The sequence below is a fragment of the Hippoglossus hippoglossus genome, chromosome 20 (assembly GCF_009819705.1).
Source record: "Hippoglossus hippoglossus isolate fHipHip1 chromosome 20, fHipHip1.pri, whole genome shotgun sequence".
Lineage (NCBI taxonomy): Eukaryota > Metazoa > Chordata > Actinopteri > Pleuronectiformes > Pleuronectidae > Hippoglossus > Hippoglossus hippoglossus.
In genome coordinates, this window is record NC_047170.1 from 937,321 (window position 1) to 962,288 (window position 24,968).

General features: G+C 40.3%; 1 protein-coding gene and 1 long non-coding RNA gene across 3 annotated transcripts in view; both read left to right on the top strand.

Moving 5' to 3' along the window:
- The window catches only part of LOC117753632 (phospholipid phosphatase-related protein type 5-like), a 99,527-nt gene extending 76,277 nt beyond the window's left edge, over window positions 1–23,250 (top strand). Inside the window, exons 6-8 of one of the 2 annotated variants that reach the window (XM_034571834.1) lie at window positions 8,767–8,943; window positions 16,796–16,930; window positions 22,324–23,250. In XM_034571834.1, coding sequence (XP_034427725.1) covers window positions 8,767–8,943; window positions 16,796–16,930; window positions 22,324–22,353 — 342 coding nt within the window. In that variant the 3' untranslated portion in view covers window positions 22,354–23,250. Of the gene's footprint in view, window positions 1–8,766; window positions 8,944–16,795; window positions 16,931–17,921; window positions 18,170–22,323 lie in introns of those variants that run through there. The other variant, XM_034571835.1, reaches the window with a different exon arrangement.
- Window positions 18,168–18,824, top strand: LOC117753647. The gene is made up of 2 exons (XR_004612285.1): window positions 18,168–18,237; window positions 18,557–18,824. It is a non-coding gene; the product is annotated as an uncharacterized LOC117753647 (long non-coding RNA).
- Window positions 23,251–24,968: the final 1,718 nt, after the last annotated feature.

The window sequence follows — 24,968 nt, forward strand, 5'->3', positions numbered from 1 at the left end:
CACACACTAGTTACATAACATGCCCACCAGCCCCACTGTCTGCTTGAGGTTTTTGTATGCATAAACCTATTTGGTTCATTTTCATGTACCCGCATTAACGCCCACACTCGTCAAATACAATAAAAAGTCAAATTTGTGAAACACTTGTTATTAAGTTGGTGTCAAAGCTAAAAACAGAAACACCTATTTTGCAGCCATTTGCCCAAAAGGGAACCTGACATCATTAATGAGTCAATCTTCAAATTCTGTCAAATGAAGGTGGAGGTAACATTCTAATCCACACACACACAAACAATCAGATCAAAGTGAGTCAAAACTTTTCTTGTCTGGTGTAATCAGTAATACCAGCGTTGTCATGACTTTATTATCCAGTGGGACGGTTTTCACAACATGGCGTCCCCACCCAGGAGCAAAGTGACCTCAATAATTTTGAAATGGAAGGACTTCTGAACCAGCAGAAGTGGACTTGTAGATCCATCCAGATCTTCAGATGTTCTCTGCAGAGACTAGAGAGTCCTTTGTGGAACTGTTCACATCACACTTTGACCACAAATCCAACATGCTTGTAAGTTTGAGCCCACAGAGAGCAGAGCAGCAGCAGATATTTTCTGAAAGCACACAAATCAAACGTTGTCCAGAAAGACGCTGATTCTTGCTTATGGTCTTATTGCTTTGATTTTCTGTGTCAGAGAGCCAGAGAGCGTCTGCCTGAGTGCCCATGAGCGATGGACAGATTTGGACCATCAGTGACTCCCTGCATGATGGGGGGAGCAGATTGCTTCCGTTATCTAGGTCATTTAGCAAAGGCCATTGTGTGTGTAAGCTCTGCATTGAGGGCATACATGCAGTTTGCACACATAGAATCTCATACACACACACACACACACACACACACACACACACACACACACACACACACACAGAGAGAGAGGCACACATGGACAAAGAAGATGAAGATTACCCCTCTTCGAACTCTCATTGGCTCGGTCCTAACAGCAATTCCAGGGCCGTACAACATTTGCTGAACCCGAGGATTTATCGAAATGAGGTTGTAATTACTCCATTCAAATGGGAATGTAACAGTAATGTGGAGACTCAAAATTAGGCTGCTTATTAGAAGATTCTGGCCCGAATGGAGGCTGTAAGGTTGTGTCATGTTCTAACTTCAACCAAGAGCAGGTATAAATCATTGGGTCCAAAACAATGTCCCTGCATGACAGTAATGTTTTATTAAAAAACTTTGAATAAACAGGTGACCAGCGCTCTGTTGCAGCAGTGACTGGGACTCATCAACGTATGTGATGACAACAGCATGACAACTGATTTTCCAGTTTGGGGATCTGTCGAGCTTCACCAATTAACAGGGTGAACAGCAGCAGCAGTTTCATGGTCCTGTGCACTTTACTTGCTGCGGCTCAATTACTGCAGGTCACCTTTACAGTTACAGAAAGAAAGCTGCAACCAGCATCAGCACAGGCCAAGCAAACAGCCTAGTCCAGGCAGCCATGTTTAGATAGATATATAGATACTTTTTTTTTAAATATTGATCTTAAAAGAACCTGGACAAACATGTCGGCATTCCCCATAACATGTCCAAAACTGTTGCGTTTTGTGTGGATACCAGTGATGGTAGCGTGCAGAGAGGGTGCATGGCAAAGCTTGTTGTCAGGTATGGATTATACAGAGTAGCATCTATAGACTGACAGGGACTCTGTGTGTGTGTGTGTGTGTGTGTGTGTGTGTGTGTGTGTGTGTGTGTGTGTGTGTGTGTGTGTGTGTGTGTGTGTGTGTGTGTGTGTGTGTGTGTGTGTGTGAGTGATAGGACCGTGTTTCACCGTAGGCGTTCCATCCAGCTGTGATGGTCTCAGCTTGTTTTGTTGTCCCGGCTTTAGTTAGTTTGTTGCCATGGTATTTCTACTCAGAGCGAGCACTGCTGCTCTGTGACATCATCTCTTAACATAATCATTTTTTTGAAGGCCTGTCAGATTGTTCTGTATGCTGCTATCACTACTCAGCTTTCCTTCTTCTTATTCAAAATGAGCCAGAAACATATCATCCTGTGCACACCAGGAAAGATAAGACAGTCGTGAAGGCATTAACATAAATGCTCTCCATGCTGGTGAAATATCATGAGCAAAGTTACAAAATGTATTGCACTGTAGCCAGCACAATCTTAACTGTGTGCTCCAGCATCACAAGCTACACAGCAGCCCTGGCTCCCACAGTGTTTTCACCTTATTATAAAATTCTGCATAGAGATATTGAATAGTAAGAACAAAGTGCACATGTATCCCTACATCTGCTTTAAAGCTCACAAAGTAAAGCACATGCAGTTGTAAAATAAACTTGCATTCTTGCTAAAACACAAAACATTTTCTTTAAGTTGTACAAGTTCTACTTCTATAAAATATATCCTCAATGCCTTGTTCATCATTTAGCACAAAAAACACAAATAATAACATACATGTATCAGTCTTTCTCTGGCTGAACCCTGCTGATTTTCTGTTGACTCCCGACTAACATGAATACTATAAATATATGTTATTGATAGATATGGGTGCAGTATAAGGCTATAATAAATATGTACATCCAACATGTCAGAGTTTTACCTCTCTGAATGGCTTCTTTTGAAAAAACAACATTATATCTTGCCAAGAGATCTGTGTCAAAATTAACTTAAAAAAGCTCTGAGTGAAATATCTCTTTATATCAGCCTAAGTATATTAACACAGCAGCCACAACTGGTTCCACAGCTCAGCGGCTGTGTGTCTGTATGAGCAGACCCCCCCCCCCAGGACACTGTTTGAACTTGGCAAGATGCAAAGATTGATGCCTGACACATGGCAGAGCGGAGGACGAGCTGCTCGGCCCCATCTCCCCAGATTGAATTTTTCATGTCACACTCTCCATTTGGCTGACAAGCCTCTGATATAGTGGGCATGCCAACAGCTGCTAATGTCTGACATTAAATGGGAAATATAGGTTCGAGCACGCGTCCTGTGACGCCGGCAAAGGCTGTTAAGACAAATGAAGTTGACCAGAGCAGTCTCAGGTGAAATGAGGTCCAATCGAGAAACATTAATATATACTATTAATGGTGGGGGGGGGGTGTGTGTGTGTGTGTGTGTGTGTGTGTGTGTGTGTGTGTGTGTGTGTGTGTGTGTGTGTGTGTGTGTGTTACAGAGGTCAACTAGTTGTGGTTGTTCTGTGCATCAAAGTATTACATTGATAGTATGTGACAGCTCTTACAAGCCACAAGCTTCACAGGGAGATATCACCTTGACCCGTGGAAGGAAGGGTGCACACACACACACACACACACACACACACACACACACACACACACACACACACACACACACACACACACACAGTATGACCAGTCAGACCTGACAGTTGTGAGAATAATGTGAATCATGGCCGCAGAGCAGGGACATGCACAGAATATATTTTGAAAGCCAAAGGCCACAGATACACACTGACCACTATAATACAGATCTAACATCTCGTAGGGTACTGCCAGTACCTGTAGTGTACAGTGTATCCACACATGTAAACCAGTGACTACTGAGAAGATCAACATACAACATGCACACACACACATGTACACACACACCTACACAAAATGCTATTCTTCAACTGAAACTGATGAAATCGCTGGGCCGATTTTGTCATTATGATATTATAAAGAATATCACTTTAATATGACAGATGTGACTACATCGATATATGGACCCCTGACCCCCTAAATGTACTGATAACAGATCAACACCTACACGATTAATTGTGCACCGTCAAACTGGACCATCCATCCCTTCCAAGCCTGTACTGCCTGGAAATCTGTACTTTTAATTTCTTTCAGACACATGTTTGTTCAGGTTAAGTTCTGCAGTTTTGTCCCCGGAAATTCCCCCAGAAATCCTAAATTGACAGTATTCTGGGATGTAAAGAAAAGCTGAAGTGTAAATGAGATGGAGCAGAATCAAAATAATAATAATTACTAAACACTAGATCTTTTTGATCCATTTTTTTCTCTTTACATTGGTATTTAACCTCTTTGAAACAGTTTGAATAAAAACTGAAGTCATGAACTAATAACTGAGTATATTCATAAGCAGGTCTCACACTGTGGCTCAGGAGGTGGGTCATCCATCATCGAGAAGGTCGGCGGTGTGATCCCCCTGTTCCCCCTGATATGTACTTGGGCAAGATGTTGAACCCCAGATTGCCCCTGATGGCTGTGTGATGTATGACGGAGAAAGTGCTGCACATTGGGTGAAAGGCAAAAACTGCACTGTAAAGCGCTTTGATTGGTCATCAAGACTAGAAAAGTGATATGAAAATACAGACCCTTAACCATTGACAGCACCTCTCATACATCTCTGCAAGTGGCATGATATTTTTAGTAATCAAAAGAAATGAGGAATAAATTAAGTGTCGGGATAGAAATGGAAACATTTGATCTGGCCTAAAAGGAGATTGTGAATTAATGAAAAGATACAATTAGGCCCTAGAGGCTGTCTGCTGCCTTAACAAGCCGCATTACTGATTAGACCCAAACATAGATGTTTTCTCTGGTCTATATTTGTCTCTCTCTCTCTCTCGCTCTCTGCCCCCCCTTCTTCCAATTACTCTGGGGGTTTATATCTCAACACTACAACAAGGCTAGATGTGATATTAGGATGCATGTATCACATTATAGTTATTGTTCAAAAAACTGCTCACCAGTGGAGGTTAAGGCTGTGTGATATTTGTTCATGTTTGACTTCTATAAGACCTTTATTCAGATTTGCTGGGGACTATTGTAAAAAGAAGGATTAATCCACAATGAATATATCTGGCAGCGGGACTGTGTGTGTGTGTGTTCTGTTCTTAATTCTTTGTGAGGACCATTTTCAGCATAGACCTTACAGAGTGAGGATATTTTTGGAAAATGAGGACATTTTGACTGGTCTTCACTTTTTCAATGGGCTGTTTGAGGGTTAAGACTTGCTTTTAGGGTTAGGGTTAGAATTAGGTTGTGGTAAGGGTTAGGGTTAAGCATTTAGTTTGGATGGTTAAGGTTAGGGTAAGGGGCTAGGGAATGCATTATGCCTATGAGTGGCCTTACTAAGATAGAAGTACAAACGTGTGTGTGTGTGTGTGTGTGAGAGAGAGAGAGAGAGAGAGAGAGAGAGAGAGAGAGAGAGAGAGAGAGAGAGAGAGAGAGCCTGCAAGCATTGCTTAAAGTAAACCACAGTGTGGTGCATTGAGTCCAGTGTTTCAGTGTGGCTGATTGTGTTCTTGGACAATAATGAGTCTTTATTGCACAATGTTTTCAGTTTCTATCCAAGAACCCATCAGAGATGTTTGCAGTAAAAGACACATAACAAGCCTTAAACTTGAAATCAAACCATTACATTTTGTGAAGTCTTTCGTGACACACTTTATAAAACTAAGACTAAGAATTTTGTCAGTCAAATAAGATGTGGCTGTTTATAATTTGTTTCTATTTTTCATATAGAATATTAAGCAACACATTGCAAGTCATGAGACTTTACAAGGACAATGACAGCTCACCAAAAGCGAAGCCAAAGCGCCATGATTTCCACCCGATTGCCACTATAGTTCATAAACCCCCCCCCCCCCCCCCCCCATGATACTGGATGGGACAAAAGTCTAAATATGTGTAAAATAAATGAATGCATGCTCAAGTGCTTAATTTTTTGTTCAATATTGGGTGAAATGTAACAGTGATTTTTTACATTTATATCGCGGCTCCATTCGATCCCCTGAGGTATTTGGTACAAGATGGTGATGATGAGTTTGCCGTCATTTCTGGACAGTGGGAGTGAGCGGAGATGCTACTTCAATCTTTATATACAGTGTATACTGTGAGCGAGTGCACGGGAAGTGGAGATCAACGAAGAAGAGAGAAACAAAAGAAAAGAAAATCAGTGAATTTTATCTGCGAGATTGTTTTAACTCTTTTAATCTGACAACTTGAAAATGACAGACTCATCAATTGACATTGATGCAATGATAAATAATGAAGTGATTTCACGGCGTGCTTTCTGGTTGTGTTTATGATGAGGATATATTATTTACAGCAGCTCAACTGAGGCCCAGATGGTCAGAGGAGGAGAAGGAAATAGCAGGAGCAGGAGAGGAGGATGATGCTTGCAGGCTCTCTCTCCCTCTCTCTCTCTCTCTCTCTCTCTCTCTCTCTCTCTCTCTCTCTCTCTCTCTCTCTCTCTCTCTCCCCCCTCCCTTTATTAGGGACGAGATAGAACCAGATGTGGACTCCCCCCACCCCCTCCTATTTTGTCCTCTCTTTACCCTACAATCATCGCCCCGTCCTCTCTGTCCCCTTCATTTTCTTTCCTCTTCTCTATCCTGTGACGTTTCAGTGCAGAGTCCCTACAAATCACATCCATGTTGTGTGATTCTGTTTCCTAATGATTAAAGTCCTTTGCCAGTGTTTAGTGTATTCTTTATGGAGTGAGGTAGTGGTACATAACTATGAGAATTTGTCCTGACAAATGTGCAATTGCAAGAAGGGATGTAAGGATTAACCGATTTTACCGCGGTTTCATAACGTCACGGTTTCTTGTGGGTTTGTGGTGCGCTTGTTTGTGTGTGCGAGCCACTTAACTGAAACATTAGTTGAGAAGAGGGAACTGGCGTAACAGCCTTATTTCCACCAACGCTGGCCAGAAAACTCCATCGGAGGACATCACAGAGAGAGGAGAAATCCTTGTTTACTTTCAGTTTCTGACCAGCTCCGAAGCAGCGGCTAACACACTGTCGCTCACTCTCTCTCTTAATATTAACATTTATATAAATTACCTTTAAATAGCCAAACGTTACACTATTAAATCTAAGTCGATATAGTTGAGGATAATAATAAATATTTTAGTTCATAAGCTATATTATTAGCTATATGTTGCTTGTTGTGTGTCTTTTTCCTTCTAAAGTATCGACAATCGTAAAAAATGTGAAACTGTGATATTTCCTCTGACAACAATTGTGGAATCAAAATTTAATATCGTGACATCCCTAAATACAAGGGCATGTACAGTAATCCTGGGTTTCAGCAGAAACATCAAATTTCAATGTTCTTGTCTGTTGAGAAACAAACAGTGATAGACTGAGTTAGACATTAGAGAAGACATAGAGACTCTAAATTGACACTTCTTATGATTATGAAAGGGTGTCCTACTTTGAACTCATTTTTCACTAGTAGAGAGGTTGCGATACCATTTTCCCTTCCCGATATCAATTCCAATATCTGGACATTGACGATATCTAGAAGAGAAGACTCCTCAGTGTGTCGGATCCACAGAAAATCTTAGTTCACTATGGGTGGACAGTGGTGTAGAGTGGAGCTTCTTCCCTCACAAATGGTCTTTTGCCATGTATGTTTATTAGTCACCAACAGCCGGTATGACCTGTTAAACAGTCAGGATGAGATAAAAAAATGTTTTCTTCATCGATCTTTGATAATGAAAAAGACAAAGAACAAATTGTTCGGTCACAGTGTATCTGTGTCCAAAATACAAAATCAATATTTGCACTCACACTACTTAGTTAAGATTAGGGGAAGTTGTCTTATCTTTCCTGTTTCCCCTTTTGCTCTGCTCTCTGCTCTCTCTTCATCTTTTGCTTCCTCTCCTCTCCTCTTTTACAATTACTCAAATTTTCTCTCTCCAGTTCTCCTGCCCCTCTCTTACCTGCTTTATCCTTTCACCTCCTCTTTGTGCTTGTCACCTTTTCCCTTCTTCTCTCAACCTCACTGAACTTATTTATTGTGTCTGTCTCCCTTTAGGCACCATCTTCTTTCTTTCTTTCTTTCTTTCTGTCTTTCTACTCTGTCTCCTCTACTCATCTGTATTCAGTCTGTCTATTACTCTCCATCTGCTTCGTTCTTGTTGTTTTGTTTTTCTCACCCTCAGAGGTTTTTTTCATTCTGTACTTCCAGTGGCAGATCTGCCAGCACTTCTGTAAATACAGGGGAGAAAATCGAAAGATGCCCTGAGGAGAGCCTTAACATATCGGCTCATATTTACACACAGACACAGCTGTCTGGTGGCATTTCACCAGAGTTTTTAATAAAACATTAGGTGCTAAGGAGGTAAATTCAGAATACTTGAAAGTCAAAGTAAAAATAAAGTAGATTTTCAGAGGAACACTATGAGTGTAGGGAAGCTTTTATTTTCATCAATATGTCTCAGTCTGCACGCTGACACAGATAGTATACATCACTCTCCTCACAAAGCATTGAACCGTTACGTTTCAGACACAGGATGGGTTATTCCACCTGAAGAGACTTAATGTTTCCCTTGGTGAGTTACGGAATGCATTGTAGATGGTAGATGTGATGCAGTCACTTGATCTGTATTTATTACCATTTTAGATTAAGGTCATTTGATAGAAACAATTTGAGGTGCTGTTATTATTTTAGCAAAGTTTGGTGCTGCTGCTCTGTGGGATCTGAACTACTTTACTAAACTTCTGCTCCTTTACGTGATCGCTGTTTTTTTAATCTGCCATTGATAAGATTTGGTTTGATTTAAGGTAAAAAACTAGTTACGGTTTATAAATAATAGATGTCATGGTTTAAAGAAAATACCTGTGTCAAAGTCACATGGTTTGTTTGCCCATCCATCCACCTCCTTCGGAGATGTTCTAAAAGAGCACTATGCTGACTCAACCTTTGCTCCTGACACAAGGTGACTGTTCAAACCATTCAGGTGATGTAATCCCTGCTTCTCTCTCTCCTGGCAGATGTACGTGACCTGTACGGTGCAGGCGAAGGGCACTCGCCTGGCCAAACCGGTGCTGTCTCTCGGGCTCATGTGCCTGGCTTTCCTCACCGGTCTGAACCGCGTGGCTGAATACCGCAACCACTGGTCGGACGTCATCGCTGGCTTTATCATCGGCACAGCCATTGCCGCATTCCTGGTGAGCCTCGCATCCACAAACATTGAGCGGTGATGGTGTGATATTAGACATATGAGACATCATCAGTTGCTGTGTTGATGGTATTTTAATTATAACACTGTGATAATACAAATTCTCACATGGTAGCTGGCAAATTATTTAACCTAATAATCATAGAGCAAGTGGAGCAAATGACCATTATTCAATTCGGGGCAGCCAAGTCATGGTTTTGCCACCCTACTTCTTTCTTTCTAAAATTGAATGTATGTCATCCTACAGTCCCCACAATCAGAGGATTGTATCAATGATTACTATGTTCAGCAACTGACAAATACAAGTAACAAATCAGAGGGACAATCTATTAGGGTTAGCTATCGTTTCAATTTGATCGATTCCCATTCTGATTCTGTTCATCGATTCCGGTTCTTATCGATTCCCCATTTCGATTCCAAAATGGAAAAAAAAGAGACCAAATGTTTAGATAACAAAACTCTCTTTATTGAACTGGACCGATGCACAGTAGCTGTTCTTCATGTTCCACCGGGGCAGCAGCAGTGGTAACGCCTTGTGGTAGACAGGCAACATTACAAAAGAAAACCCACACAACTCTTCTCAGAGCCTTATCAGACATGCTCAATGTCTTTAACCCAACTGTGTATCACTAGTAACTGAGAAAGTTTAAGATCTGTGATGAATATGAATCTCTCATATATTCCATAACAACACAGTGGAAATCAGTAGCAGTTGAACCATTTGTGGATAATACTGTTTTGAGCTACTTTTTGTACGTCTTCTTTATAGGAAACCTACTGACATAATTCACACAAGTCATGTTAGTTAGCTTTCCTTTGAATGTCAGCGAGAACGGTGTGCTGCTGCCATCACGGCTCGCTCTCCCTAGCTCAACTGGAGGTGCTAGCGAGGTGCTACTAGCGCTAGCTGAAGATGACACACTGGCTCGGAGACAGCAGGACATTAAACGCTGTACAGTCTTTCACATCGACATGCCTTAAATGTTTGGTGAGCTTCGATGTGCAACCTGACATTTGACCGTTTATCGTGGCTCATCTTAGCCACGTTAGCCATGAACGTAATCACGTAGACAGGTCCTGGCAGATACATACAGCGTCCTTGCAGTTTAGGAACCGATAAGCAGAACTGAAACTCTATTTTACGGGTACCCGGTACTTGGCATTTTGGATTCGGGTCTAATTTGGAACCGAGTTTTAGTCAACACCCTACAATGTATACCCTGCACGCTGCATATACCCCAATCAGGCATTATTATATAATAAATTATTATTAATTGGTAATAATGCCATTTAATGATGATCATGTGATGATTTACCATATGATGACCATGATGACTGTGGATCATGTCTCCAATCTTACTGGTTGCAAAACAAATGATTACTATACTTTGATATTCATATTACAAATGATGTCAACTTCACGGTTTTAGTCTTCTCTTTGAGGCAGTTCCGTCCAACCCATTATTGATTAAGTAGACTCAACTAAGCACAGAAGCAAATAGAAGGGCTTTTACTCATAGTGAAAGTATCTTGAAAATGAAAATTGCTTATTTATACTTGAAGACTTTGAATACAATAATGATCTCTCCTTTCATCCAGCCCTCTGCACCTTGTAAGGGCTGCTGTCTTTCCCTTTAAGTCTTGAGCAAAAGTGAACTTCTGATACCGCATTCCATTTGTCTTTAATTTGAGATAATGCAGCTAAAATGATCAGTTTAATCATATCAAGTTATGATGATTCATTCCTGTGTAATTGTACAACTAGAGCAGTTATTGCTGTAGTTTTCATTTCATTCATCCAAACACTTTGTATTTTGTTGCATTTGAGGATGTCTTGTGAGAATAGAGAAAAGCAGCCCTCGGGTCTAACATAGTTAAACCAGGTTTGATTATCCAAATCATATTGTGATGTGATCTGAGGCTATTTTATTTATGTAACTTCTTTATCCTTATCCTAGCAGCATATAGTTTACCATTTTAGCTAACAAATTGTTTATGGATATAATTTCAGATATGAAAATTATTCTTCTAATAATAATAATTGTCTTTCCTGATTATCTCCCCTTTCCCGGTTTTAATAATTTGTTTATGCATTCTTGGTTTTCATATTAGCCCCATTCTAAGTCATCTAGACTATTGCAGGTGGCTGTTAAATTACATTTTCTTTCCAGAAGAGGACTCCAGACACCCCCAATAATTGTTTCCTTCATTTTTATATTGCTCTTTTCTCTCCCCAAGCTGTTAATGGGAGTCAGGGGGAAATTTGATTTTAACAAGAATCTTTATTTGTTTCTGCAAATCACAGAATATAAAAATTATATTTTTAGAGATACTTTAAACCCTTTTTAAAATGACACTTTATCCTGTGGCTCGGGTGAATATTCTGGTGATGTGATGTTATGATGTTATTTACAGAGAGGTATGTGTCCATACTGGCTTATACAGTATGCCCAATCAACATTTAAAATTTAATGTTTAATAGACTCAATGCCAATCCATTGCTTTTTTATCTTAAAACTCCTTAACTGAAAGAAGAAGATGAGGAGTGTTATTATGCCTAAATATAGTCTGGACTGGTCCCCAATGTTTTTGCAGCTTGCAGGTTTCATTTCGTTCAATAGACACATGTGCACATGCAACATGACTATCTTTTCCAAGCTGCACTTTATAAACACAAGTAATGAATTATTATGAAATATTTTCCTGGCAGCTGTTGAAGTGGCTGCCAAGCAAAAAACACACCCATGTACAACACAGCATGCCTTATCTCACGGCCCTTAACAGAGTATGCTCCAGAAAAACCAATATGACAATATTACTGAGAAAACCAACATTTCAGCCCAGACACTCTGCGAGACATTGCTACCCTGACAGTCATGCTGTTAGCATGGCTCAATAACGATTTGAATCATTTTTGTGTTTTAAAAATAATCGTGAAGAGTAACAATGTAATTCATAGACATTAGCATAAGGAGAGACAGCAAAGCAAATTTGGGGCAAGTTAAAGATAACCATTTCTCAGCATTGTTCAAGGCATCATTTTTAGAAAATGTCTTCCACTTGGTAAATGTGGGCTGTTACAGTACAGATACAGGTTTTTACCTGCATGGCCTTTATTAGCCATTATTCTTCATGCTGACCACCACCAGGCTATTATTATAAATAAATCGGAGGCTATTGTTTTAGCTTAATATTTAAAGTTAAAATTAATGATTAAAGATAATTATAACAGAAAGATATATATGATTATTTCATACATGTTCTGAGAACAAAACAAAAGTCAGATTATTCTTGGCCTGACAATAAAGTTAGATGTTAGCCAGAGATGAAGAAAAGATCCAGTGGTATCAGAGAACAACATCTGGCAGGGTCAGGGTTCAGCTGCACTCCGCACTGCAGTGTGATAGTTACATTCACACCTAATTGCCTGTCTTGGTTGTGTGGCTGTTAATGCTTTTTATAGCTTATGTTCTTTCATTAAGACTTCAGTATCAAGGCTTGTCTCTTCCTCACAGCTGTGCTGCACACCATCATGTACTAGACACACAGTGGTGATTATTGGGCCCCAGATACAGCATGTTTCCTCACAGCAGCTGAAAGAAAGCAGCAACAAAAGATAATCTCCCCCTCTTTTTTTCGTATTATCCTCGCTCTTGCTCTCTTGCATTTGACAGAGAAAGGTCAGTACTTTCTTTGTGACTAGAGGGCTTCTGGAGAGAGAGTGGGTCTGTGACAACCCCTCACTCAGCCTCTTCCCACAGACTTCCATTAATGTTTGGCTCTGCTGAACAACACTACACTGCCATTAGTAGTGAATACTGTATAATCCTCTGCTTCCATTGCATGCAGGAAGTTTTGAGGTTTTCAGAAGATAAATACACTCAGCTTGTCATAGTATGCAGATGACATCACTGTTTTTATAACCAAACAGAGTAATGTTCAAATTCTTGAACGGAAATCACCATTACATGAACAGGCGTCTTCTGTGAAGTGTGATGGTCATATATCAGCCTCTGTTATTATTATTAGCAGGGCAGCAGTGGAGCAAAAAAGGATTTCAAATATTTAGGTGTCTTTCTGGGGAACAATGACTTCCAGAGTAATGATTTTTAGATGATTGATGGATGTGGGTCCAGCCCCAGTTATCCTACAGGGGAAGGACCTTAATAATTAACAACCTGACTGCGTCCATGCTCTGGGACCAGTTCATTGTTGCAGAACTTCCCGATTACTACTGTTTTTACAGCAATTCTTCGCTCCTCTTTACAGAGTGAAGAATCTGTCCAATGACACAAAGCCCCTGTTGTTGTCATTCGAGCCTGGAGAACTGTTTAAAAGGCTAAGAGAGAGAGAGACTATAATAAGATATATGGCAACATTGTTGAGGAACCTTTGTTTAATGATGTTTGTTTAAGTAATATTAATATTAGTGTGGATTTCCAGTGGAGGGTGGTGCATGGGGCCGTGGCTACTGAGGAAACCTTAGACCCTTTGTGACTAGGATATCCCAGACTGGCTCCTATCTTCTTTTTGCTGAGACTGTGTCCTGCTGGTTTAGGCTTATGTCTTAGAGGATAAACTGTTTATTTCTGGTCCAAGACACTCTGCAGCAAGGGGTAGGAATATCTGTCTGGTTAACCTTTTGATTAGTTAAGCTAAGATGAGCATATCGCTCACTAGGGAAAACAGAAGGAAGGAGGCAGGATCTGTAGATGTTGAATGCATATTTAAGAGTCTGGTGGCTGCAGAAGATCACGTACTATAAAATGATGTCAGACTAATAGGGATTTGTTTCTAATTGGGGTTTTCCTATGCAATGTGGCTCAAGCATCACTTATCCTCAACTTTTGAGGGAAAAAAGCTCACGTCATCAAACCAAACTGCAGATTGAAATGCTTTTATATTTGAACAAACTCCAAGAAACAGCTGATACATTGTGAACAATAAATCCTTTGAAGGGGCGGTTATGGTGCTTAACACTCTGGTTTTAGTTCTTGGGAGTTTATTTAAAATTGGGCCTCTTATAGTAAAAAGAAAAGAAAATACATATTCAGGCAGATTAATATAGCAACATTTTGGTGATCGCAGGATCCTTAAACTGCTAACACACCACAGTCAATATAATATATATATTATTTTGTTTCCCCAATAATTAAACTATTATATTTGCAATCTGGGTTATGTTATTATCAGCTGTGATGCAGGAAGTTTCTTAAAATGAAGATAAAGAATAATAAAGAAAATTCCATGCCATCAAATGAAGAAAATGTATGATGTATTTATTCAGAATATTCTATACACTAAGTTCACGCCTTCAAAACTGTGCAGACTCTTTAAGAACATGGAGCTAATCACAAGTTTATCTAACATTTCACACAGGTCTCAGGATCAAGTCTTTTAGCAGAACACAGCACTTTTCTCCCAACAGTAACTTAGTAACCGCAATAAAAGAATGACACCTCTGTTCATGATATGGATTTTGCTGCGTTACAGTAAAATGAATCAGTAATGTTGCATATGCATCGGTAACACTGATGGGATTAGATTAACAGCACATAAAATGTATGTATACACAGCGGGCGGCTGTGGCTGAGGTGTAGAGCGGTCGTCCTCCAACCTGAAGGTCGGCAGTTCGATCCCCAGTCGAAGTGTCCTTGAGCAAGATGAACCCCGAATTGCCCCTCATAGAACGAGAAAGTGCTGCTAATAATGTAAAACTGTACTGTAAAGAGCTTTGAGTGGTCATCAAGACTAGAAAAGCGCTATATAAGTACAAAACCATTTACCATTTACAATTGTCTACTGCAATACAGCATCATGCAGATATGTCCAATCATCACCAGAAGTTTTTCTAGTCAGCCTCATATGACAACAACAATGTACACTCATATGCCATGTGTCCATTGTTCCATTAATTACAGGTTGCTGCCATTGAAATGGGAGAGACTGCTTTTTTGGAGCGGGGGGGGGGGGGTCTTCTAAATTTCCAAAACACAGTCTGACAATGTCGGCCACTTCACAAAGTGATGTGACAGGTGTGAGGATGTTTAAAAGCTTTCTGTCTTCATTCTTCACACACTGAGCACTTGTGTCTCTTCTCAGGGGGACATCTGAGTGCATTGTTATGAATGTGTTCAAGGAGCAACTGGAACAAGGTGCCGGTATCTCTGTACGATGATTGCACTTTGCCCTTTTCTCTGACTGCAGGTTTTTCATCCTGCCACAAGTGTAGTCATTCATGATAGTTAAAAACCCCTTTACCTGCAGACACTGAGACGACTCACTCTACAAATGTGTTTGTTTGAAGCACCACAACCTCTGCAAGATTCAGTACAGGAAACTGAAATGAGAACATTTTAGGCATATAAAGAGATTCACAATCTTTGTCATACTTTCAATATTTTTAATAATTTGATTTCCTTGTTTACCAGGCAGCGTTTTATCTCAGGGATGAAGGTTCAGTTAATGAACCCTGCTCTTCCTGGGCATCTCATTGTGTGATTGACAGAGATTAGTCTAAATAGTGTTGACAAAAGACGGCACCAGGATTTGTGTTCCGAACAGCACAGGACTATTACAGGGAAACATCCATCCATTATCTAAATTGCTTATCTTTTGAGGGTAACATTGAGTAGGAGCCAATCCATCTGACATTGGGCAAGAGGCAGGTCAGCCATCTACTCCAGGGCCAACATTTTGAAAGGGAAACAACCAGGCAATTATAGAGGGAAAGGTCTCGGCCGCAGTCAGGTTCACCCCCTTAATTCTTGCTGTGCCGTGACAGTGCCACTGCCTGTTAAACAGTTTAGTAGATAAGATATACACCAATCTGCCAAGTCATTAAAAGAGGGAACTGGTTTTATTTGTTTTGAACAGATGTGCTGTTGCAGCTGTTGGAGCCCACACAGGAGCAGCTGTTTCATCAACATCTTCTACCCCTTCCCCCCCCCCCCCCTCTCCATTAGTGTTCAGCCAAAACAAACTTATCGTTCGGTTTGTTGTTGATGTGAATGTAGTAGAAATATTTTTGATTTTGCCTGTGAGGAGTTGTTCCATAAAAACGGATGTGCTTTTTAAATTACAATAAAAAGTGTTGCAGGTCCACAGTGCTGCAACAGCACTTCTGAAGGTATTTATCAAGTAGTTTTAGTCATACTGACCTTACACCATCAACATGTGGGACACAGGGCATAAAGAACACCTCACAGCCCCCCCGACCTCTTCCCTATTGATTCTGTCCAGTCACACCTCCTGGATTCCTCTTGGAGTTATATGATAAGGGCAGAGAGTCTAAGTTTGTGTTCACGTCCTGCTTGTTTGCATATTTGTGTTATTCAAATGATAATTCCAAAATTAAGTAAAATAAAATAAAAAGAATACAAGTAGATCTGCTTCCCTTGAGTTGCTGTGTGATTCACTTTTGGGGAGTTTTATAACCTCCAAACAACTTCCCAGGACACCATGCTCTGCAGAGTGCAGAGGACTCCATTGTACCAGCCCTCACAGTTTCTATGTATCTCATCTGTGCTCATCCAACTTGAAATTGCTTATTTCATTTTGAACCTCAAAGGCAAGTTTTGGTCCCTATTAGAGGAGCTGATGCAACACCCTCATCCATCATAGCTACAGCAGTACCCTCAGGACAAATCCAATACACACATATGTGACCTACATACTTGGGTTACTCTGTTAAACCAACTGAACCACTCTTCTCTGTCAGTGCTTTAAATTCAGTTACACTCACATCTCCCTTATCTGTTATATCGGCGTCACGTGTGTGTGCCACGTGTAAGTGTGTGTGTGTGTGTGTGTGTATCATATTTGCTGTGTGTGTGTTGCAGGTGGTGTGTGTGGTCCATAACTTCAAAGGCAAGCTACTGCTGAGCGAGGAGTCCCCCATGGAGCAGCGGCCCAACACAGCCATGCTGAGCATGGGCCGGGTGGAGAGTCCTCTGGAGAAGTACATCGCCTCGCAGGTCGGTACAAACACAACACACACCTTGTGTTTGGCCTCAATAATTAACAGTTTACATCATCTCACATTGGTGTGCTCTTTCCCCTCTTTAAAAAAACACACAATTAGAGCTTGGAATTCGAAATGGGTGAATCATCTTCCTGTGTCTGAATTTTTTTTTTCCAAACAAAAAATGACGAGTATTTATGAGATTGATGCAGCTGACAAAACTGTCACATATACAGACAGAAAACTAAATGTGACCAGGGAGCAAAGTCCAAGCAGCGATTACGTGTAATAACTTCTCATATGAGTAGAAAATAAATGTATTGTATATGATGACAGTGTTACATGGGATTATAAATTCTCCAATATAAAGCAAACTTTGTTGTAGCAACAAAGCTTAAGTCAAGTTAAATGTAACCTGTGACTCAGCAGTGTATGGGACATGATGCTAGTGTCAGTAGCAGCAGAGTGAAGCTTCACTTATTGAATAAAATCATATAAACAGCATTCAGTATTCAGACCTTTCCATTTTTTCCCAGGTTGCAACAATGCAAAATAATTTACATTCAGTACCTCCTAATGATAAAGTGAAAGTGCAATATTAGAATCTTTTGGCAAATGTATTAATAAGGAAAAACTGAGATATCACATTCATATAATAACCAGGGAGCGTTTTCATCGACTGGTCATAAAGACAGGGCTGGTGTCAAGACTTGTCTTTCCAAATTATGTCTATTTAATTATACATTATACAAACATATATAATGTAACAAAAATAAAAAAAAACATCCTTTCCAGCATTCAGATATATGTTAGCACAGTTGCCATTCTTTCAAGTTATAGCAAACACCATCAAAATGTGGATGGTGGGATTGTCATCCTGTTTGTCCACTCATTTGAGATTCTTCCTTAACACACATTGGTCTAACCCTGGTTAAAGGTAGCAGTGCCTAAATATGAATGCTGGATGTGACCAATTGTTTGATTACACACACGTGCTGCTGCAGGAGACAGATGATGAAGATGAGGAGTCTTCCTACATTAAGGAGCGTCTCTCAGCCTTCTTGCGCTGGCTGCGGGGTCTTGATTGGATCCAGCGTCTCAGAAACAAAAGGCAACAGACTACGAGTTGGTTTAACACCTGAGTTCTGCCAAATATCTCTGGACACAACTGTGCTGTGCTGTTCTGACTGGATCAACTGGCTGATATTGTGCTGTAGGGTCTGGTCTCGCCTCTGTCCTGTGTTTTTCATGCGTTTATCAGGCGTGCACACCGCAAGACTGAAATCCCAGCAGCTCGGCTCTTCTCAGATACATTCCGCAGTGTAAATGTTCTTGCTCTTGTCACTCGATACAGCTCTTATCTTATATGGATGTTGAGCTTAAGAGCAAAAGAGGCTTCTTCATATACTGGATTAGACTGATGTTTTACTTAATAAATGTAGATATTTGGACAAACGACTGGAGCCATATTGTGGCTTTTTTTTTAGCGGCAAAACTGTTATTTCCCATTCATCTTAATGTACTCTTGATGTATACGACAGGGACCCTCGAAGAGCTGGATTAACCTGTGTAATAGAATTGTGCGACAGCAGCTGTTTATATTGACTCACGTACTAAACAAAGCAGCACAGGATGACAGATGTACAGTGGACTTCACTGTATCTGTTCTTTTCCCCGAAGACATCCTTCTCACACACATGCTGTCATTTAGAGGGACTTATGGTGATGTTGTCTTACACTGTTACAACCATGTGGGAACAAAAACAGGGAAGATTAAATACCACATGGCAAAGATATTACACAACAAGTAAAAAAGCTTTATTCTATGAGAAAATACACGAGTGCTCACACCATCCCAGAGCGGACTGAAAACCAAATCATCCTCCTGCAAAAACGGTTTAAAATTTTAAAATGACAGCAGACATGAATTAGTGAACACCGACATCAGCAGTAAGAACATCAGCAATTCTACCATTTGATGTGTTAGGTCCTCTGAGGTGATATCATTCAAAAACAGCCTGGTTTATTACAGCCTGGTTTATTACAGCCTGGTTTATTACAGCATGGCGCTTATTTTTCTGCAGGTAATCACTGAGTTGTTTTCATTGCTTTATATGGCCACAGAAACAGATGATCAGACAGGTTGAAAACAGATTGCAGTATACAGACCCACTTTCTGTTTCTATCTGTGTTGTTTTGCTCACACAGTTCTCATACATTATGTGTTCTTTCAAACTTAACAGGGTCAATGTAAAAATGAATACTCACTTTACTCCTCGGCAATTTAACTAATTGTTCCAGTCAGCATTTTAACCATCAGGAAACTACAGGATATGTAAAAACATTGAACAGAACAAAGCCAAAGACAAAAGTTGGACTGCTGGGTAGTTGAAGGAGAGGCACGTCTTTCTGAGTCATGATTCAGTCAATATTAACACAGAGACAGGAAAGCCCTAGTCGTATAATTCAATATGACTTACACACCCCGAGGATTTTATCATCTCTGATGTCCATCACAAATAAACAACCTTAAATCCACCTAGAAATCATTCAAAATAGATGCTTTGGAACCTCAGGGTTTCATCATTTATCTTCAGCATCAGAGTAATAGTTAGGGTTACATGCATGGGAACATTTCAAAATAGGTGCTGTTAATTGCTAATTTGGTATACATGGGCTCAAAAGATGACTACCTAACTGTAGCTGACAATAAAACAGAACATCTGATGAGGTTTTACTGGGGTTTCCTCTCCTGGTCGTTTCCTGTCAATTATCACACAAAAGACAAAATGCACACCAAGCTAAACAAAAAAGAGAACAGAACAATATGGTTATTTGTATCCAATGGTTACATTTTTTATTTTTCTCCCAACTTGTGATATTCCCATTTAATAGTGATCTCCAAATGAGGTGGCTTACGCCGGGTTCACGCAGGACGCGGAAGCGCAGCGCCATGGCGCGCCGCGCCAAGGAAAGCCAGGCGCCTCCTTTCCGCCCCCCTGTTACTCAATTGTGCCGTTCACATAGGCTGCGATGCGCCGCGCAGCGCCAAGGGCGCCTGCTGTTTTACTACTGGGTCAAAGGGTCTCCTAAGTGCAGTGCGTTTTCCATCACGGAGAGGGATCGCAGGATGACCGGCGCGGAAAAATGCGCGTCTTGTGTGAACCGCCAGGCGGCTGCGTGCAGCGCCACGGCGCGCCGCGCCCTGTGTGAACTCGGCGTAAGACACTGGGGATAGAAGGTTTTGTTTTCAACATGTCTGATCATGCTCTGCCGGACCTATTTTTAATGACGTCACCATGTTCCCAGTTGTCAGCAAATACAGTGTTTTCAAACAATGATGACCTCAACTACCAAAATGAGAGCAAAACGGTAATAAGGTGAAATTTCCCTTCATCATTTGTATGTAGATTGTTCAGACGCTGGTCTACTGAGTTCCCCTCTTTTGGTTTGGCCATCTTTTCCACAGGCGCACTGGCCAGGGAAGCTAAAAAAAAGGATGAGATAGATTCCGCCGAGCAGTGTCCAGAGTATTTGGCATGTTTGGTTGAAGTGCCTCTTTCGGCTTTCTCTTTTGTATCTGAGTGAAATCAGTTATACAACTTTCGTTTTACTAGAGTGGTGTGTTTCTATTTCTGTTTCTATTGCTGTGTTGTCGTTTCTCATCCTCTCGCAAGATACATATTTAGCAGTGAGATGCAAAAAATACACAACTTCTATCTGATGATTCAATTCGCAGCCTCCTGCTGAAAGAGCCTGCTCCCGGTTGTCTGACAAAGAGCAGAAAAGCTCACACTCTCACCTCAGTGACGACAGGCTTGGTGGAAAATTGCCCACTCTAAAAATAGCTCAGCCTAAAGACGCCTGGAAGCTAAACAAGCCACAGTGAACAAAATGTCGTGGCAGGAAGGAACCTCAGAGCAGCAAAAAAATGAATCCTGCGCTTTTATTGTCTTGATTTTCCTTCTTTAGTGAAGGTTTAGTGAAGTGAACGCTTATGGTTTTATGTCCCGACCACATGCTGGGAGATGTCACAGTCATATAGTTATCACTGGCAAAGTATCATTCTCCTGAAAGATAAATGCTTAAAGCAAGGTCATGTTTGTATACATTCGTCGTATCTGCTTTGTGGAAAATTGAACAGATTACTCGTTGGCTTTAATGCACCATCTTGATTTGCAGGGTGTATAATTTCTTGTTTTTATACAAAAACAACATGAAAAAACTACCACGTACAGTAGTAATGAACTCCAATATAAATGTAAAGGATGAGGAAATCCACATCAGTTCCTTTTATGTATGTCTGGCTAAGAATGTGTCATATGTTGCGCAGTTGTTCCAAAGAAGCACTGCAGATGTCAATGTTGACAATAAGTACAGAGGTAGTTAAGTCCTTGATAATCAACTACACAAATGACTTACATTAACTACACTTCAAAATGTACACATGTGCTGTTGCAGTAGCATCAGACACATTTCATAATCATGTTAGAAACCGTGTTGTGATGGGATCACACCTGACAACATGTTGATGTTCCAATCCATGTGTACCCAGTAGATTTTGCTACATCCATACACTGTGCTCATGGGTTGGACCAAAACAATCTTCAAACATCTCCTTCATTTTGATCTCACCTACACACTGGTTTTGTGACTGCAGCTTGAACAGTTGTACACATCCACAGACACACAGTGGGGAGTCTGAGAACACTTCCCCATTCACTGTAATGGGAATGGAGGGGGGAATCATTAGCATGATACTAAAACAAGAATGGACTGGTGCATTTGTGATATTGTTTTAGCATTCGAATGAACGGCAGTGCTTTTTCAAATTTGAACAGTCTAAACAGGACATCCTCTGCTCTACTACACCCTCTCCTCCTCTCCTCCTCTTCTCCTCTTCTCCTCTCCTCCTCTTCTCCTCTTCTCCTCTCCTCCTCTTCTCCTCTCCTCCTCTTCTCCTCTCCTCCTCTCCTCCTCTTCTCCTCTCCTCCTCTTCTCCCCTTCTCCTCTTCTCTTGCTCCACAACCAAACACAATCTGAGGTTGGGATTAGAGAATCAAAGCTTCTTGTCTCCATGAACAACCATCCCCCTGCTTCCGATTCTCACTGGCTTTGTTTTAAATGCTGTGGTGATTACTAATTAGGCCCGAGTCTTTTTCTATTTGAAATGCTTTGATATATATGTTCTGGATTTCGGCAGAATATATTGGAGTTCTTTGATGGTGTGTTTTTGGAGTTACACATCTCTTCAGCTGCAAAGTTAGGATGACCCAGAGTCACAAAGACCTCTTTCTACATGGCAGCCAATTAAAAGTGCTGTGATGGACCAAAACTAAGTGCGTGCTTACTAACTTTCTTTTTTCTGTTGTTCTGGTTTTGCTTTCATGCTCCCCCCCCCTACAGAATCACATCGCCTTCGCTGAGGTCACATGACGTGGAGTCCGCCGTGTGGCAGACCCATTGGACATCCACTCTCTTCACCGTCCAATCCAATTAAATGCAGTGCAACGCTAAACCCATTCTCTGTGTGTGTCAGGTCTGCGGCATGTTGTTCTATGTTGTCTTTACCAGGTCCCTGTTGTCATTTGCAGCTTCTCGTATTTAAGGAAAAAAAAGAAGAGTCAGTTACTCAGCAGGACACGTCGCTTCGTGTTCTTCATCTATGCACTTACTCTGAATCCTTGACAGAATCAAGCTTTGCAGCGAGGCAAAGCCTGGAACTTGTTGCACATTGTGGGACACTAGAAGAACAAGTGAGGAGCTAAAGTCACTATATCAACTCTGCCTAGGTCAAATATGTTCTCTTAGATTGCTTATTTGTGTTTACAAAAAGATGGCTATAAGGAAAACTATCTTGTCAGTAAATTCAATGACAGAGAGAAAAACCCTTGATTATGTTCAGTTAAGTGAAGTTCATCTCTGTGAGCTTTTTTCATTGCTGTTATCACTTTTATAGACTGATATCAGAAATTTGCATTAAATGCTGGGTCCATATTTATCAAATGAGTTAAGGTGAAATTAAAGATAAAAGAAAAGATCCCTTACTTACATGCTTAATTTATTTTTACTTAAAATGCTCCTAAATGTAAGTGAGCTCCAAAGGTCTTAAGTCATTCACCTTGTGGAGGCTAAATAAACCTGAGCAGGGTTTACAAGCAAAGAAAACAAAAAATCACATTGTTGACCAATGTGAATATTTTATCTTTCTTTCTCTCGTTAGCTAATGAGATGATTGGCCTGCTAACTGCAGCTTAGCGGGTTATTATTAGCATTTTCCCGGCTAGCAGGCAGTCATCATGCAGTAAGCTTCCTGCAGCACGTGTTTCTTTGTAAAGAAAAAATGTGTGAATAAGGTCCCTTGTTGAATATCTTTCCAAGTTTCCAAGTTTTTGAAGTGCAGTACTTTGATAAATATGGGTTCAGAACAAAGTAGCAAATTTGGAACTAACTCTCTGTGTTTGTATTCATCTGTCATTTTGTTTCCTGAACATCTCTATAAGGGTTTTAGAGTGTGTGTGTGTACAGTGTATACTTTATGCAGGCAAGTCCAACCAATGAAAACACTAACTGCATTCAAACAAAACTGTCAAGGGTTTCTCAGATAAACCAGACAATCACAACCTCGCCCTCTCTTTCTTTTTCTCTGTTTCTCTTTCATCTTTAACTTCCTTTGAAAATCGACAATTGAGTTCTCCCTATTTTGTCAGAAATAGTATTAATTCATGACCTGCATCCTGAAACCACAACATAAAGACATGCTGAGCTGCTGAGCTGCCTTCACACTGAGCTAACACACTGTCTCCACTTTCATCTCACGGCAATTTGGGTCATGTAGGCCTCTGATCATCGGCAAGGCTGCAAATGTTTGTGTTGCACAATTTTTTTCTCATGTAGCTCAGTATAACTTTTAACATGACAAAATCATCTAGTTGGATTTACACATTGATTATTGTAACTATCAATAGTGGACATAATACATTTTCTTTTAATGTATAAATGTTTTGTACAATTGAAAATTCAGCCATATTTCTGTTATACCCATTGTGTTAGAAGACTTGATTTGTGTGGTTTTTTCAGTTTTTTAGACATGAAAATGGCCACAATTATTGGTTTTATCCCACATTTTAGAAACTCTTTGCTAATCTCCAGAGTCAGATGAGAATGATTAATCTCAGAGCACATAATACAAAAAAGAGGACCTAGTTTAGCACATAAACTGGATGCCAGAAAATAGTATATATAGTTATATTTAATGTGTCAAATATAAGATAAAAAGATACATGAAATAAATTAGTTCAGAGTGGAGTCGAAAGTTGTATTCTCTCTAGACTATAGTGCTGGACTATGTGGACACAAATGATATCTACATTCTCATGTTACTCTGAGCAACACATTTGCAACAAAATTTAACAAAATAACAAAAATATTTCCAGGGAGAATGGTAAATGGTCTGTATTCATGTAGTCTTGATGACCAGTTAAAGCGCTTCACAGTGAAGTGTTTGCCGTTCACTATCTTGGCCAAGGACATCCTGGATGGAGAATGAGGAAGACTGGGATCAACCTTCTGTTTAGAAGACGACCGCTCGATCCCCTCAGCCACCCCAGGGTAAGGGTTATAGAACAATATGATAATGTGAGGGACAGTGAGCCAACAAGAAATTCACACTTTAAACATGGAAACAGTTAATGTTTAGCTTTTGGATTTGACTTGAGCCTGAAAATTATCAGAGTTTTTGTTATCAACATTAATAGAACCACTCTGAATAAAGTGAACAGGTCGCTTTTATGTCAGGAATTACAGAGACTTATCACCCAACTAACAGGCTTTTTCTGCTCTTTGCCCTCTTTGAACTCATTGGTTTAATTTTACTGTAGTTTAAGTGACTGAGTGTCTGTCATCAACAACCACAGAATGCTAAGCTTTGGGATACTACCTGGCTGCTAACATCAGTTTGTGAATAGTATTTACTACCATTTCTGTATCATCACAGAGCTAACCATCTGTCTTTGAAAACCAATTACACATTGTTCTAGAATCATCAAAGA